The sequence below is a fragment of the Anoplophora glabripennis genome, unplaced genomic scaffold (genome assembly GCF_000390285.2).
Source record: "Anoplophora glabripennis isolate ALB-LARVAE unplaced genomic scaffold, Agla_2.0 scaffold717, whole genome shotgun sequence".
Lineage (NCBI taxonomy): Eukaryota > Metazoa > Arthropoda > Insecta > Coleoptera > Cerambycidae > Anoplophora > Anoplophora glabripennis.
In genome coordinates this window covers 167,706-184,966 of record NW_019417093.1, presented here as the reverse complement: position 1 = coordinate 184,966, position 17,261 = coordinate 167,706, and the positions used below count along the sequence as shown (strand labels likewise).

Genomic DNA, 17,261 nt, shown 5'->3' with positions numbered 1-17,261 from the left:
AAAAAACTTAAGTATTACATTGATGAATACGAACAGATATGAAAAACTCTGTTATTTCAGCACAAAATTAAGGATTCAATTTCCCCTACTACTAATCCATTGGAATTTTCGTTGTGTATACTTGTTATTTGTCTGTATACTAATTGTAAGTCAAATTAAACAAACATGTAGACAGATAATCGGTAAAAAAACTGTTCCTGACTACGATATCAGAACGTTGTTAACTGTAAATTAATAAAATCAGTCCACTACTTCCTATCGCATACTCACTGATCTGTGAAGCATTACAACGAGAACCTGTTAAGAATAAGGAAACGTATTACTCACGGCACTACCCACTAAAAGTGTTATCACTATTACTTGGTTAGCGTTATCAAAACAACTGTTCTACTGGTCTGAATTAATTAGGACTATAAATATTTCCATGATGTATTCTATTACCTTGTTTTACATAAGAAAAGCTGTGTGTATATACAGGGTGTCCGTTAAAGAACTGACCAAACTTTACCACTAGACCATACGATTAAAATTAATGAGGAAAAGTTATATACAATGTTGCCTATAAATACTTAGTTTTCGATATAAGGGTGTTGAATTTGAAAAAATAAAAACGATTTTCGAACATATCTCAGAGATACGTTAAGGGATTTTTTTCTAATTCGATATGGGGAGTTTTAACGGGGACTTACATCATTTGCTGCGATTTCACGTCAATACAAAAAAACAGTAGCGTGCAAACGATATTTTCGAGATTTTTTTCTAAAAAAATAAATGTCACGCCATTGTAAAGTGGAAATAAATAAGATTTTTCAAATTTTCAATGATTTTTCAGCATAAATGGTATACTTGTTGAATATCGCTGAGAAGCACCGAGCTGTTTTTGAGAAAACTGCGATTAAAGTCAGCAAGGACGTACAGCTCGTGGATAATGTAACTTCAGTAACATCCAATTATTATATTATAGAAACACAATTTTTTGATAACAAAATATTATTAACGGACATTAAAATATTTTAATATTTTACAATAGACTGTTTACGTATGATATTTCAGGTATTACAGTTGTAAAGCATATCAAACAATTAATAAAACTAAAATAAAAATATAAACAACATTTTTGTGTAACATAGTTATTTATTGTATAAGTGTTTTAATTTCCATTTTATTCACGCAAGAATGTTTAAACGCGAGAACGTAGTTCGTGTATTTAATATTCTTAAGTGGATAAAAGGCAATTAAAACACGAATGCAATACGTTTTATCCATAATCACATCACAATCATATTTGTGGAGTCAGAATTATTGGAATTTAATAAAAAAATATTCGCACGACTTGATATTTCTTACATACGTTTTTATACTACATTTTAATACCACATCATCACTGACAACAATTTACTAATGAGGACTACTAAAATAAACTTTTACCTTCTTTTTAAAACTACTGATATTTTTTATCTGTTTAAGATCATCTGGCAACGAATTAAATAACAAAGGCGCGTAATAGGAAAACGATTTTCTAAAGGTAGCTGTTATATGCCGAGGTATTATTAATAAGAAAGGGTTCCTTCTAGACCTACTGTGTATTTGATCTGCAAAAATAATTTTTTCTTTTAAATATGTAGGCTTATCTGTAATAATTATTTTCTGAATAAAACAGGCAAAGTGAATTTCTCTTCTCACATTCATTTTTAACCAACCATGTTCAATGTAGCTTGGAGTAATGTGATACCTTCTTTTAATATTCACAGAAAACTTCATGCATGTATTTTGTAAGACCTGAATTCTATGTGCATCATAAAATGATAAGCAAGGACCATACACTGTATCGCAATAATCAAATAAGGATAGAATTAGAGTATCAACTATTTTTAATTTCACAGGCGTACTTAAAATAAATTTAAATTTGTATAAACATCTCAACCTCGCATACGCAGCTTTGATTATATTGTCGATGTGAAATGTAAAAGAAAATTTTGGATCTAGAGTAATGCCAAGGCTTTTACATTGATTATTTATTGGTAAAACAGTGTTATTCAGCAAAAGCCTGCCTTGCAAATCTACTCTACCAAGGTGGGTATTTGATCCCGTTAACAAAACATTTGTTTTCTGTGGATTTAACAGCAATGCATTTTTTACAGACCAATTGTATATGTTATTAAGATCACTATTCATTTGAGTAATAGCCAAATCTGAATTATCTGTTGAAAAGGGCAAATATAACTGGCAATCGTCAGCATATAAATGCACCTTACTATATTGTATTTCATTAGGGATATCCGCAGTATAAATGACGAAAAGTAAAGGCCCCAGTATAGATCCTTGGGGGACTCCACTGGATATATTTAACGGGTTTGAATATATAGACTCCGAGTTGAGTTTTACTCTTACCTGGTGTTGTCTGTTTGAGAGGTACATACTGAACCATTTTAAAGTTTTCGGTGAAATGCCGTAATAATTTAATTTAGCCAATAGAAGTTCATGATCTAAGCAATGAAAAGCTTTTGAAAAATCTAGCAAGATAAGAGGGGTTACCATAGAATTGTCAAATCATCGTAATAAGTCATCAACTATGTCCGTAAGAGCCGTAGTTGTGCTGTAACCGCTCCTAAAACTAGATCGTTTATTCGGCAATATGTCAAATTTATCAACATGACTTTTTAGTTGACCATGAACAACTCCTTCTAATATCTTAGAGAAAACAGGTAGCACACTAATAGGTCTAAAATCTGTGAACTGGGAAATATTTTCCTTTTTCGGAATAGGGGTTGTTAACGCATGTTTCCACCGATTCGGCACAATGCTGTTGTTTAGTAACATATTGATTATATGTGTAATAGCGTCACAACAAAAAGGTAAACATAATTTGATCATTTCTACAGTAATTTGATCTACACAATACCTAGACAATAGGTTGACAAAAGAGACCACATTACATCTGGCAATCAGAATTTTGGAGTTATAAAAAACTTTTATTCTTAATATGATTTTGTATTTCTAGGAATAATAGTGTATATCCTATCCAACAATTGATGACTGCTCTTCGGATCTATGCTGGAGCTGGTAATTTGTCTGCCATTGCAGACTTTTCAGGGATGGACATATCAACAGTGTCCAGAATAATTGTACGAGTATCAATTGTAATAACTCGACTTTATCAGAGATACATAAAAATGCCAAACCCAGAATAAATAGTTAGTGTGCATCATGAGTTCTATAAAATTACATAATTTCTTAAGGTGTTAGGTTACTAAACTGAATTTTTTTATCACAATAAAGTAAATTAGGTTATTACGTTAGGTTTAAAAATTTAACTTTGACATATTTTTTTTCGAACATGACATAAGTTAGCAGCATAACAAAATTCCTAAACAGTAATTCTTACAGCTCAGTTTACTTTAATCTACAATCGGCAGTAAGTGGTGCAAAAGCTGATTATTAAAACCTAGTTTTAAAATTAAACCAAGTTCAGTTGAACTTGGCTTTAATTCTAAACGGGTATAACCAATAAGGTAGAAAACACCCAGGTACAAAAACAGAAGCACTTACCTTTTTGTTGACCAGCCTCGGCTCCGCATTAGCAAGCTTTAAAAGTTCTTGAAAGTCACCCTTGCTCGCCGTCACGTACCACTCCATGCATTTTTTCGGCTCCAACTGTAACAATATTTTATACATTTTATTCATTTGGGTGTCTTAACTGAAAGACAGTCATTGTTCTTTACTAAGATTAATGGAGCAGAATGCATTACTTTATCGCCATTTTACATGAAATAGTTTAAAGAATTTCTGTTATGAAAAACAGAAATAGTGTAAAATACAAATAGTAGTTAATATAGCGTGTTCTGAATGACATAAGCCAACTTTACCTGGTGATGTAACTCCTTAGAATAGGAAAAAAAATTCTATAAACATGGGTGAGAAATGTTTGGTTTTCGATGCGAGTCAAGTTCAAAAATATATAATATTTATCCAAATATCTCTAAAGACGTTTAATGTAGATAATAAAATTAAAAAAAATTCTTGAATTTGTTTGAAATGCCTAATAACTACCCTTAAATTAAATAAAAAATGTGAGAACTAATAATAAAATATATGTCTTTTAAATTATACAGTTGAATAAATTAAAACATGTCTGGTATTATTTGTCTCCCAAGAAAAAAGAATATAGGAATCAGTCCAAATGTATCACTAACGTAGAAATTTGATTTTTGTTACAAGCAGTATATCTTGCTATCCTTGTTAGTCCGAGAGCCCGCGGTACATTTTAGTGGCAAATAGTACCAAGGCTGATTTTTATCCATATGTAAGGTCTTTCATAGTACATAAACGAAACGACTTCAGCTGCTGCTCTTCGGGTGGAGCTGGGAGTAATACAGCCACTCCCGCATTGGAAAATGTTTAAAAAAATTAATAGTACCAAAGCTGAAATTATTTGTATACTTTATTTATAACAATAAATGATAAAATATTACGTTCAGGTGGAAAAACGCCGGTGGAAAACGCTTTCGCTGCACGTATAAACAGGTACGAAAATCATATTAAAAAAATGTTTAGGTCCCAAATGTGAAATTGATTTTAATGATAGTAGAACGTGTATGTTATAAAAACAAGTTTCAGGTGAGCACGCATCGAAATTAACTGTGGTAGGACAATGTAGTGTCTTTAAAAATCGATAAAAGGTAGCATGGAATCAAAGCAACTTAAAGCAAGTCAATTTGAATAAATTCTTAAAATACAGGTAAGTGAGGACCTGTTTAGAACTGACGAAAACTGATCTTCTCTTAAATCTATGAATAAAGGACTTCCCTTTGGAAACTCTTCATGCATATTATGTTTAAGTTTAATTTTGATTATTTGAAATAAATGAGAAAAGAACTACAACCTAAAGAAAATTGGTGTTCTGTTCGTGTGATATAAAATCCGTGTCAAGGGTTTATGATGAAGATGGCATATGTTTTGATTATTATGAATGCAAAAGAGCTTATAGATTTCGGATTTATTTATTAATTGAAGATAATATATAAGTGTTTATATATTATCTTCAAACATGCAGTTGTCTTAAATTTAATAAACAGAGAAAAATTTATTACAAATTGGCCTGAGAAAAAACCGTCTAGTCTAAACTGTTTCTGTAAAAAGATTTCTAATAGTAACTTTAATTTCGCAGCAAAAATATATTGTTGTTATTGAATGTCAACATTTTGGCTTATGGGAGCTTATAAAACTAACCTATCGTTCGGCATAAGCTTTATTACAACTTTATAAGCCCGTTGAGATTGTTAAAAGGAGGTGTTAATTATTTGTATATTGTGGTTTAAAGATAAAATAACCATAAAATTATAAAGTATGTATGAGCTTATTGCAACTATTATAAAACTACACTGATTTCACTTCCCGAGTTTATTTCACCACCAAAGAAACGCATCGTCCTGCTGGAGAAAAACTTATTTATAAATATTTAATTTTTTAACAGCCAAAGGATTTTCTTACTCAGAAAACCAAAATATCAGTTTTTCAAAATGTTGCTTTACTTCCATCCAGACACATAAGTACATTATAGTGTTTCCAACAGAGGTTAATCATACTAGAAATGTCAAAAATACGAAAAATATTTGTTTAATAATAATAATAACATTTATTATCCCTTTATATATGTATAGGACAAGTTAGTATTACCACAGATGTTACAAACATACAATCCACTACACAAATGTGTCAGCAAGATACTCATTTATAGTATATAGGCAGTATTTTTTTACATTAGTTTTAAAAATTATGTCATTAATTTATAATGTGGTGCTAGATGATTGTAAAGCTTTATTCCCATGTACAATGGAGATTTCTCAAATTTGGTAGTTTTATGCCCTGGAATACACAACAGGTCTCTATGCCTAGTCAGATAGTCATGGTAGGAACCACTTTTTGCTAAATTATTCGCAAATTCTCTTGCTTATAACAATGTTTTGTGTATAAATATACAGGGAAAAGTAAACAGTCAATTAATGAAACATACATACATGATACATGATCCCCTATCCGGAACCCTAAACATGTTACGTATAATTCGTTTTTGGACAACAAATATTCTTTGACTCTGCAAAGCATTACCAAAAAACTCCACACCATAACTTAGGTGACTATACACAAGGCTATAGTACATATTAATTACATCAGAAATTGGTAAACAATCTCTGATGCGACAGATAGCATAATATGATTTATTGAGTTTTTACTTAACAAGTCGATATGGGCTGACCACGTAAGATTCCTATCTACAATAATCCCAAGAAACTTTGTTTAATCTGTTGACTTTATGTTTGAATTATAAAAAGTTAGGTTTAATTCTTCAATTACTCCATGATTCTGGAAGTATATGCAATTTGTTTTCTCAATATTTAGTATCAGGCCAATGTTGCTACTCCAATTTACATAATGTTTGAATGTAATCTCCGAAGATAAAACCAACTCCTCGAAGGTATGTCCTGAGACCAACAAAAACGTGTCATCAGCAAATATTGTTAACATTTCAGTTTGTATATATTTGGGCAAATCATTGATAAATAATAAAAATATTAGGGGACCCAGAACAGGCCCTTGGGGCACTCCAGAGGTTGTTTTTAGACAATCCGATGTCACATTTTTAACTTTTACTAACATTAACCTATTTTTTAAAAAGGTCATCAGCCTTTCCCACGAGGCTAACCTAAAAAGCTGAAAGAACATTCATCTAGTGCCTTAGTTATTTCCTAAAGAAAAAAAAAACGAAAACTAAACTCTCAAGTGAAATTAAGGTACTGTACATAAAAACCAACATCAAATTGAGTTAATTATCAAATAATTGTTACTTTAGAATTATGTACTACCCATCCTTCTTTTATATGTACGTATTATACCCACTGATAAACGCTCGGTTATCTTGGTTCTGTGGAACTGTTTGTTTGCCTTAACACATAATAATAATAGTGCTAATGTTAATTTTTACTTGCAACAAGCAAAGTTCGCGTGTAATTATAAGTATCACATAACGTCTCTTGACATCAATAACATATTGACTAATTAATGGAAGTAATGGCTTATGTAAAAAGATAATGACAGCTTAAAACGGTGACCCGCGTCACTAAAAACCTTGACCAAATCGTAGCATTGGGTAATTAGAAAACCAGATAATATGATGGGGAGGTACGTCAGTACACAGGTCTGCAAATTGGAAATAATTACTCTGTCTTTTTCAACTTGTAATTTGTACAAAAATATATTAAATTACATGAATTTTTATTTTGATGCAAACTGCAGTTACCATGTTCAGAATCTTGCATTTTATAACAGTTAAGTAAATTTCATATAATTGCTATCTCGATATGTCAGTTGATTGAGAACCACAATGATCCCATACTATGTTATGTCGTACAATTGTCAATTTTCTAAACATTAGTTAACCCCATGAAACTTACAGAAAATATTTCTTCATTCATTCATTATTAATCCGCTATTGAACAGATGAGTCGTTGCTGAGTTATTGACAATTATTAGGCCAGGAAAATAAGCTGAGAAATGACCATTCACATTTTTCGCTTATAACTTTTTTCCGTTCATTTCCACGAGAAAACAGTAAAGTACTTTTTTTTTCGTCTTCAAAAGACCTACAAAACTAGCCCTGAGCGTCAAAAAATATTGATTAGAACAAAAGTTATAAACAGAAGAAGTTTATTTGACTTTTGAATTAAACATTTATAAACTGCGTTATTATTACCGGAACGTTTTGGCATCGCATCGCACTGTCTAATAACTCACACGAAATCAGGAATCGGTTAAGTTGAATAGTTTACAAGTTACGGCCTTATAAACAAATTAAGTAATTATTAGTCTAGACGATCTCGAGGATCTTCCACAATCGCACTGATTTTTTTCATGGTACCTATATTTCATAATAATACATTGAAATCTACCATTTTTTATATTGTTACATATTCGGAAAGCTTATGAAAAGAGCTTTATGTTAAAAAAAAGTTGTCAAGATTCGTTGAAAAACAACGGAGTTACAGACTGTCAAAGTTGACGGCCTATTGTTAAACAAATTAGGTTGGTAGCGGCAAAAAATACCGGCAACTCGAGTACTTCCCAGATAAAAATATTTTATATGTGGAAGTATGGTAAGTGCATAAGAAATATTGTCAAAAGTCTGTGGGTCGTTTGATTTTCGCCGAGCCGTGGCGCGGCGGAAGGGTGGCGCAAGCGTTAAATAACCGAAATTCGCTTGAAAATAATATATTTGACAGTCTGTAACTCCGTTGTTTTTCAACGAATCTTGACGATTTTTTTTTTAACTTAAAGCTCTCTTCATAAGCATCCCGAATCTGTAATAATATATAACTATATCACGCTCGTGCGTCGTATATTTCATTTTGCAACTAAGGCTAAAAATAAAAAAATTCCAGGTTGCAAATTTGAAATTAAAAAAAAATTATAGATTTCAATGTATTATATGAAATCTACCATAAAAAAATCAGTGCGATTGTGGGAGATGCTCGGGATCATGCAGATTAATAATTAGTTAATTTGTTTATAAAGCCATAACTTGTAACTATTCAACTTACCGATTCCAGATTTCGTGTGAGTTATTAGACAGTGATAAGGAATGGGAGGATGCGATGCCAAAACGTTCTGGTAATAATAACGCAGTTTATAAATGTTTAATTCAAAAGTCATAAATAAATTTCTTCTGTTTATAATTTTTGATCTAATCAATATTTTTTGACGCTCGAGCACTAGTTTTGTAGGTCTTTTGAAGACGAAAAAAAAAAGTAATTTACTATTTTCTCGTGGAAATGAACGGAAAAAAGTTATAAGCGAAAAACGTGAATTTACGTAAAAATTATACAATTAACCAACCTGTAAACAATCTTCGCCCCAGTTTTATCACTGTAGAAACTAATATGTTATTGTACATAATATTTAGCATCTATAGTGAAAAATTCGGCTTGCCGAAACAAAAAGTCGCGTCCAACTCTATATTTCCTGGCCTATATACGTCGTTCTTACCGGAACCTTTGGAATGACGGTGAAAGTTTTCTAGATCTTTACGAAACTTGGAGAGTATATACCATCAAACTTAAACAAAAAAGGCGAAAGACAACTCTAGCTTTCAGCATGCAAATTTGATTTTTTTATAATTCTATGGACCGATGATGAGTGTTAAAAAGAACGTAATTTAAAAAAAAAAAAACTTTTTATCTGGCTCGTACAACCGGAGGTATTAATGTGTTTGCCTTCTTGTTATCTTGAAGAATTATCATTTAGAAGAAAATTGATCTCTTGCACTTTCTTCGCAGAACGCGATCCAACTGGTAGTAGTTGTAGGGTTGGAGCGGCCTCATCCTGGCGATTAAGCCACAAGTGGCCCTTTTCGCTTATTCTGCCATCTCACGACCTATCCTTTCTGCCTCTGACCCTCCTCGAACCCTCCCGACCCCCTGATAAACGCCAGGATTTTGATCCATGGCAGGTCGCTCACCTCATCCCTTTCGGTACCAAAGACTTTGCGCAGTGTCCTAAAAGATGGATAGGGGTATATTCCCCTTCTACACATTTCAGAAATGAAGAGCCTTCCTCAATTCCTATTAAACTTAAATGCCTCCTAAGTCCGCAATGGCCTATATATAAAGCTATGGACCTGCCTACATCCTCTGTTCATCCTCCAGTTTTGACCTAGGCCCAGTTATTAAGGACCCAAATAGTGCTACCTCGTGTGATTCCGACGATTGGTCGGCCGGCCAGACCCGGCCAGACCCGGAACCCAAATCAACTTTACCTGTCTTCGTCTGGTCAGTAACTCCAAGGCATCTCCACACTCCCTTATCCTCTGTCCGAACTGATAAAAAATCTCCTCTACACAATTCCTTACCTCTTCCTTACTTGCCACCAAATAGCGAAAACCTCTGCCTGAAAGACTATGGTATACATACCCAATGAAAAACTTTCCTGGATACCACTGTCTTCCAGGTATATTTCTGCCCCTAAATACTCATCTCCGACCCTTGGGTCTTGATCCATCAGTATAACATATTAGCGACCTCGAGGGGAACATATCACCTTCCTGCTTCCACTGGTCTGTCGAGAGGAAGATGGTGACACTTCCTTTCTAAACTCAGCCGCCCCTCTGCTTCTTCAATCCTCATGGCAGATATTGGCACGTCCCTCTCCACCCTGAGAGATATGGCAGCGTGACCTCGACTCGTCCTTTTGCTTTCCAATTGTCTGTGTCCGTTATCCTTAGGTACGTCGCAGCTCCAGGAGGACCCCTAGTGCGGCCACGAAACAAAGGACTCATCCTGTAGCCTCGGTCTGACTACAGCTGTATACACCCATTTAAGCACCATTGGATTGTGTCTCCAATTTTTGCCAATTACCTTCCTTAATTGCCAAAGAGTTGCCATCTGTGATCCCCAAGACAATTTCCTGTCCAAGATTACTTCCAAGTATTTAATTTCTCCAACCAATGTCCAATTGGGTCCAACTATGATATTGAAGGGAAAACAAAATAAAACATTTTTTGCAATGTAGATGCTTAGTGATGACATTTCTTCTTCACTATGTGGCGCTTGTGCATTCCAAGTGTTATTCTACAACATTTTGGGGTTTTTGGGAAATACCAGAATCACGACGTTTTGAGCCTCCGTCGACTCGACTATACCCAGAGTAGCTTTACGTGGAAAGTCTACAGAGTACAGACAGCTTTAGATTACATAAGTGTGTAATATCCAAGCAGTTATTAAGAGAATTGTCTGATCATTTACATTTTTTAAAAATTCGGAATTAAAATGTCCCTCGTTTTATTTACAAGTGTACCTGTCTTGCAAACAAGATTCCTCCTACAAAAATATGTATTACACTACGTACAAATCTATGTATGTACCAGAAACATAAAATATTACCTAATAATTTATTTCAAATTTAACAAATGGAAGCACAATGAAAACTAATGTGTTTTCGTACTTCAGTTATTGTTGAAATATACTTAGAGGCAATATTGATGATAACTATATTCGTTTCATGTAAAAACGATTCTTTAATAATGTCGCAAGAATATGTTAACTTGTTGTAACATTTGTTATATTACATTCCGAAGCGTACTATTTTTAAATAGGTTGCAGTCGAAGAAAACATGTTTTTAAGCACCAAATACAACTACCTATGGCGTGTTCCGTAACAGTGAAACGCTTTTAATTCTAGAGAAAGAATTTAAAAATATTTTCTCAAGTAAATAATATTTTGTGTGTCTTTTATATTTTTTTATCTACAATTTTTATTTTATTTTTATGAAAAAAAAAAGTGAAAAAGAATACCATTATTCTGGGTTTCTCTCACTGCAACTAGATTTATTATTTATTTTTACTCTTCAGAACGTAATTAAAGGAAATGTAAAGTGTGAATGTTTCTCTCAAAACAGCAATTTCTTTTAAAATAATTGAAATATTCAAAAATTGATATTTGTAAATACATCACAAATTCGGAACATACTCAATTTTTTATGTAAACAATCTCACGTGAGCAGACCTTTACATTAGATTTTAAAAAATAATAAAAATGGTCTATGTTACAAAACACATTTATTCTTCCACCGACTTTGTGAGCAATATTGCTTCCTATTCTCACAGTATAAAACTACTTTTACATCATTAATTAATAAAATATAATTAAATGTAATTATAATAATAAGTTACAACTATTTTTAAATGGAGTAATTGGAAAAATTGGAGTCCTTAATTTCCTTCCAACTTGTTTCGACTATTATGCCACAAACTTCAATATATAAACAAACAAATAGAAAAATAAATATTTTCCAATTACTATAAAAACAAAATTAAACAATTACGTCAATTTCATACATTGAAATGGTTTAATAGTCAGGGTGTCCGCAAATTTCACCGACAACGTTTGACTGCATATTCACGACTATAAATAAATACGATCTACGAACAAAAATTTAAATAAAAAATGTTTGGTTTTTGAGTTACAGGCCTTCGAAATTGTCAAAAATAAAACTAATTCAATTAGTAACTTCATAACCATTTTACCGATCGTGTTAAAATTTGGCACATTTATTTGGACTATTATGGCGTTTATTTCTTTAAGCTTTAGTCAAATCAATATACTGGGTGATAGTTTTCTTCTGTTACCTTACCCTTTTAGCGGTCAAAATTTTTACAGTGGTCGTATTTTTTAAAAACTATCACTCAGTATATCGATTTGACTAAAGCTTTAAGAAATAAACGCCATAATAGTCCAAATAAATGTGCCAATTTTTAACGCGACGTCGAAAGGGTTATGAATGAAATTATTAATTAAATTAGTTTTATTTTTGACAATTTTGAAGGTCTGTAATTCAAAAACCAAAAAGTTTTTATTTAACTTTTTTTCGTAGATCGTATTTTATTTATCGTCGTGAACTGTCGTTAAACGTTGTGGGCGAAACAAATTATGTTTCCCGGTCACCATTTATGTCATTGAAACATGTTGCAGCTTCTACTACAGTTGCATTAAATAATATTTTTTTTTTTAATTAAGGACTTAATTATTGTACTCCTCCTACTTTGAGGACGTGAAGTAACATTGCTCACGAAGCCGGTACTGCATTAAAAAACTTGTAGGATGTAAGTCAAGTCTCTTTCCAAATACTTAATCTTAAAGTGATATATTTACATCTTCTTAGTGGTCACTGAAAAAACTTATTGTCTCTTAAAAATAGTAAATATTGGCCAAATTTTCGACCATATAATAACCATAAGTGATAATCAGACTATTGACTTTTCGTTGTTTCATTTTTTTCACAGGAAAAAAATGTTTCTATATCCCAAATACTAAATATTTACCATATGACTACATATTTTTATAATGATAAGATTTTTATTTTTCATAGAATAAATACTCTTGTAATATTTTAATTGCAGCTAAAATTAATAATTCATGCCTAAATTTAAAGATTTTTTTCTGACTACAAAAAAATAACGGTAGCAATACACCTGCTGCTATTGATATTGTCTACAACTTTATTATAAACAAATAATATTTAATATTTTTGGGACACAATTTTACTATGAAATAATTCAATATTGTCGAGAAGTCAATATCTGGTTACGAATTTAGAATTTAGAATTTAATTTTGCAAACATTTAATAAAATACTCACTTTTGAGTTATGTGCAAAAAAAACTTAAATCCTAAGCACACTTTTTAATGGGAACAGGTTAGATATAATTGCTTATTAACAAGAACTAATATTGGTGAGAAATTTGAAGATTTTTTTTTTTAGTTTTTATGTCATGAGTGCTGGTACTTTGCAAAAAAATAAGGCAAGTTTCCAATAACTTCTAAAAAATTTTCTAAGGTAAATAAAACTCTGCTCATCATTTCAACAACAAACAAGAAACTATTTCTTTGACCAAAAAAATCTTATCTATACAAGATGATTCACGACTCATCCAAAAACGTGTGTAAAAGCTATAATAAAATATTACAGACTTTGGAAAAAATTGTTGATATTTTTATATTTACAATCACGAAACTGGACGAATATGGTATGTTTATTAAAACGTGTATTCAGATTTTTTGCGCTCCCTCTCCAGACAGACTCAGACACATCTATTAAACAAATGCCTATTTATTTACTCAGTATTGCTGTGATTTCCTTAGTGCTCTTATTATTGTGAGTTATTCTTTGCATCAATTTTACAAGTGTTAAAAATGACCTTGGTATAGCAACGCATAATGAATGGATGTTGTTTTAATTTATGGCGAAACAAGACAAAATGCATTAGCGGCTTCTCACTAGAATGCAAAACGTTTTCCGGGTAGACAGGTGCCAAATGCTACTACCTTTACCTCGGTGGTTCAACGAGAGCATGACAGGGAAAGTTTGCGACCGAATCGTGGAAGAGATGGAGGTTGTGGCTATCCAGATCACACTATGGCAGCTAAGAAGCAAACTCTAAATACTGTGCATGAAATTTCCCATATACAGGGTGTTTCATAATCATGTGCAAATATTTTAAGGAGGTGTTTAGAAAGTAATTTTAGGGGAGGCACTTCCTATATATTTTTTTGATTTGATTTTTTTTGGTTAAACTTAGAAATTTGAATTTTGGTAAACGTTAACGACTTTTTTTCAGGATTGTCTTTGAATGAAAGAAATTAGCACCCCTTGGTTTTATTTCTCTCATATTTTTTTTCTGTTAACCAATTCCAACAAGAAAAATAGCTTTTAATACATTTCATTTAGAAACTTTTTTACTCTTCCAATTTTTTCGTACACTTAATGGTAAAAAATTAATTATTTTCCCTTGACGATTAAGTATACATAATTAGTATAACAGTTACCAAAAACGATCGTCATCTTTGACATGATTTTTCCAAAAATTGTTTTTTTATCAATAGAAAAAGCTAAGCAAATATGAACTGAAAATTTAAAAAAAAAATGAAAGCTAAGAAGAGATTTCAATATTTTCTCAAGGGGGGTCAAATCGAAAAAATCTATTGGAAGTACCCCCCCCCCTAAAATTACTTTTTAAACATATCCCTAAAACATTTGCATATCATTATGAAACACCCTGTATAACTACAAGACATTGTTGCCTTGTACACTGTTCGATAAACTGCCTGGATTATCCCAGTCAGAGTGTAGCGTATATTACACAAGACACAAATACACAGATTATGGTTAAGATTTTGTGAAAGGTTATTCCAGCAAAATGATCAAAATCCTTAATTTACTCCTGAGTTAACAGTTTTATGTAAAGCTGTGTTTATTTATATGTTATATATGGTAAATAATGTTCACTTGAAACTTGGAAACTTGAAAATCACAAGCAATTCAACAGATCATTTCCAAAACTGTTTTTCCTTGAATTTTTAGACAATGATTTCAACAATCGCTCTATTGGATTGTTTATGTTGCCAAATCGAATGGATGGTTTTCCGTCCCTCGAACTTCTTCTAAATTATCTGACTGGAGTTTTTGAAGATGTGCCCTCAACTGTCCGATAACGAATGTGAAGTTTGCACTATAGTACACCCCAAATTTTTAACAAAGTGTTCCAGATTATCTTAAGAAGTACGACGGATTGAACTAGGAGAACCGGTAGCAAGGCCACAGCGGTCTCATGACTTTTAAACCGTATCGACTTTTTTTAACGGGAACATTTAAAAAATGAAGTGTATCGTACTAAAATGGAACAACTGATGGTTTACGTGAACGTATTACAGCTGTTTCCAATAAATTACGAGTGCAAGACCAGCCAGAAGAAGGCATGTACTGGTTTGTCAAAACTGGATCATACGTGGCCAAATGTGTTTACGAGTCGATGCACAAAACTTTGAACAATTGTTAATAACATTAAAAAAGGTCAATTTTTTTCTAGACTATTAAAATAAATAAATATTTACTGATTATATTTAACAAAAGTAGGAATTAATAACAATAATAAAAGAAGTACTTAAATCCGCTGTATGTGATAACTTTACTTACGAGTATTACATTACCACACTAATTTTTTTTCGTTTTTACAGTCGACCGGTAACGTATATAATTATTAAATTAGGGGGCAATATTTCTATAAATAACTGAACTGTCAATGCAAATGAAACCAAACGCATTTTTGTTCTTCACAACCAGCTACGATAGAAAATATTGACATTCTACCAATATGAACCAAGAATACCTTTTTTTTACTAAAAAACTCTAAAATCTCTTATATTTTCAGTCAAAAGTAAAAACAAAGTCAAAGCATAAAAAAGTTAAAGCAATGAAAATTTGTAAATTTCGTTTTTGTAGCGGACTGAGTCCGTAAGAGTTAAGTTAGTTACCAACTTTCATAAATTTATCTCGATTGGTTTCGGAAAACGCCTAAATATGGGTCAAAACAGATTTTTTCCTAAATTTTCACCCAAATAGTAGATTTTCTAAGAAATGCCGAGATCATGGGTAAATTTTACTTATGACATCGTGATCAACGCGTCAAAATTGATATTTTTGTACAAAATTTAGGCAAAAAAAATCAGTTTTGACCCATATTTGAGCCAGTTTTCACCCAAACCATGAATTTTCTGAAAAATATCGAAGTCATGGGTAAATTTCTTTAATGGTGTCGTTTTCAGCGTCACAAAATACTACGAAAATTATATAGTTGGACAAAATTTAGGAAAAATTCAGTATTGACCCATATTTAGGCGTTCTCACCCAAATCATGAATTTTCTGAAAAATATCGAAGTCATGGGTAAATTTCATTAATGGTGTCGTCTACAGCGCCTCAAAATATTACGAAAATTATATATTTTGAAAAAAATTAGGAAAAATTCAGTATTGGCGTATTCACCCAAAAATTTCACCTTCATCCGAAATTCATCGACAAGTCATGAATTCTGACTACAGGATCGTGCTCAGCGCATCAAATTCCTTCGGAAATGATATTCGGGTCTCTTGGCTTTGGACTTTTTTGTAGGCCTTTGTAATTTTCAAAGTGCTCTTTTTTATTTCTTCTTAACCTCATGACATTTGTTTTTTCATAAGTAGTGAATCACCCCAAGATATTATGCCACAAAAATTCACAGTTTGTAGAACCTGATCATCACTATTTTGCTAATGTAAATCTCCGTAGCTGTCTGGATCTTTATAGCAAGAAAGAGATTCCATTGTTTAAACAACCATTAAAACGATTTCATCTGGATTATTTTGATAATCATTTTAAACGAGAATACTGCAATAGGTCAATCATGGTTGGGAGAACACATTTTCTTTTAAATTTCTCCTTTTGTCATTAGCACCAGGAGAGGGGTAACAATCCCCTCAGGAATCTTATACTGGATTTTATTTGTTATTTTTTTACAACAGCAGATCTTCAAATCAAATTCAAATTTAAGAAATAGAGCACCACCAAAATGAGAAATAGTTTCAAAATGATTTGCCCATTTCCCCCTTTATTGTCATTTAGGATTTTTTAAGACTTAAATGACAACTGACCTGTTTCGGCGTTCCGGCAAAAAATTAATAATTTTTAAAATAATCCAAGAAACTTTTCCTTTGGCCATCTGGTTTGAGGTAGCAACTTCACTGTAAGTACGAATATACAGGGTTCTTCACGGTAAGTGGTCTATTAGATGTTTCAGAGGAACCAAAGACAATATGACTCTGAAATTTTGTTTACGGGGGTTATGAGATATGTTCTCTTCAATGATGCCATCAACGTAGCACTTCCGGTTATAATTTTCTT

The 17,261-nt window shown here is 32.1% G+C and overlaps 1 protein-coding gene across 1 annotated transcript in view; it reads right to left on the bottom strand.

Annotated features, from left to right (window-relative positions):
* Positions 1–3,484: 3,484 nt before the first annotated feature.
* The window catches only part of LOC108914649 (ankyrin repeat domain-containing protein SOWAHC), a 69,084-nt gene continuing 55,307 nt past the window's right edge, over positions 3,485–17,261 (bottom strand). Inside the window, exons 4-5 of the mRNA XM_018720495.2 lie at positions 3,550–3,654; positions 3,485–3,490 (exon numbers count right to left, since the gene is read on the bottom strand). Of these exons, the coding sequence (XP_018576011.2) occupies positions 3,485–3,490; positions 3,550–3,654 (111 nt within the window). The remainder of the gene's footprint in view (positions 3,491–3,549; positions 3,655–17,261) is intronic.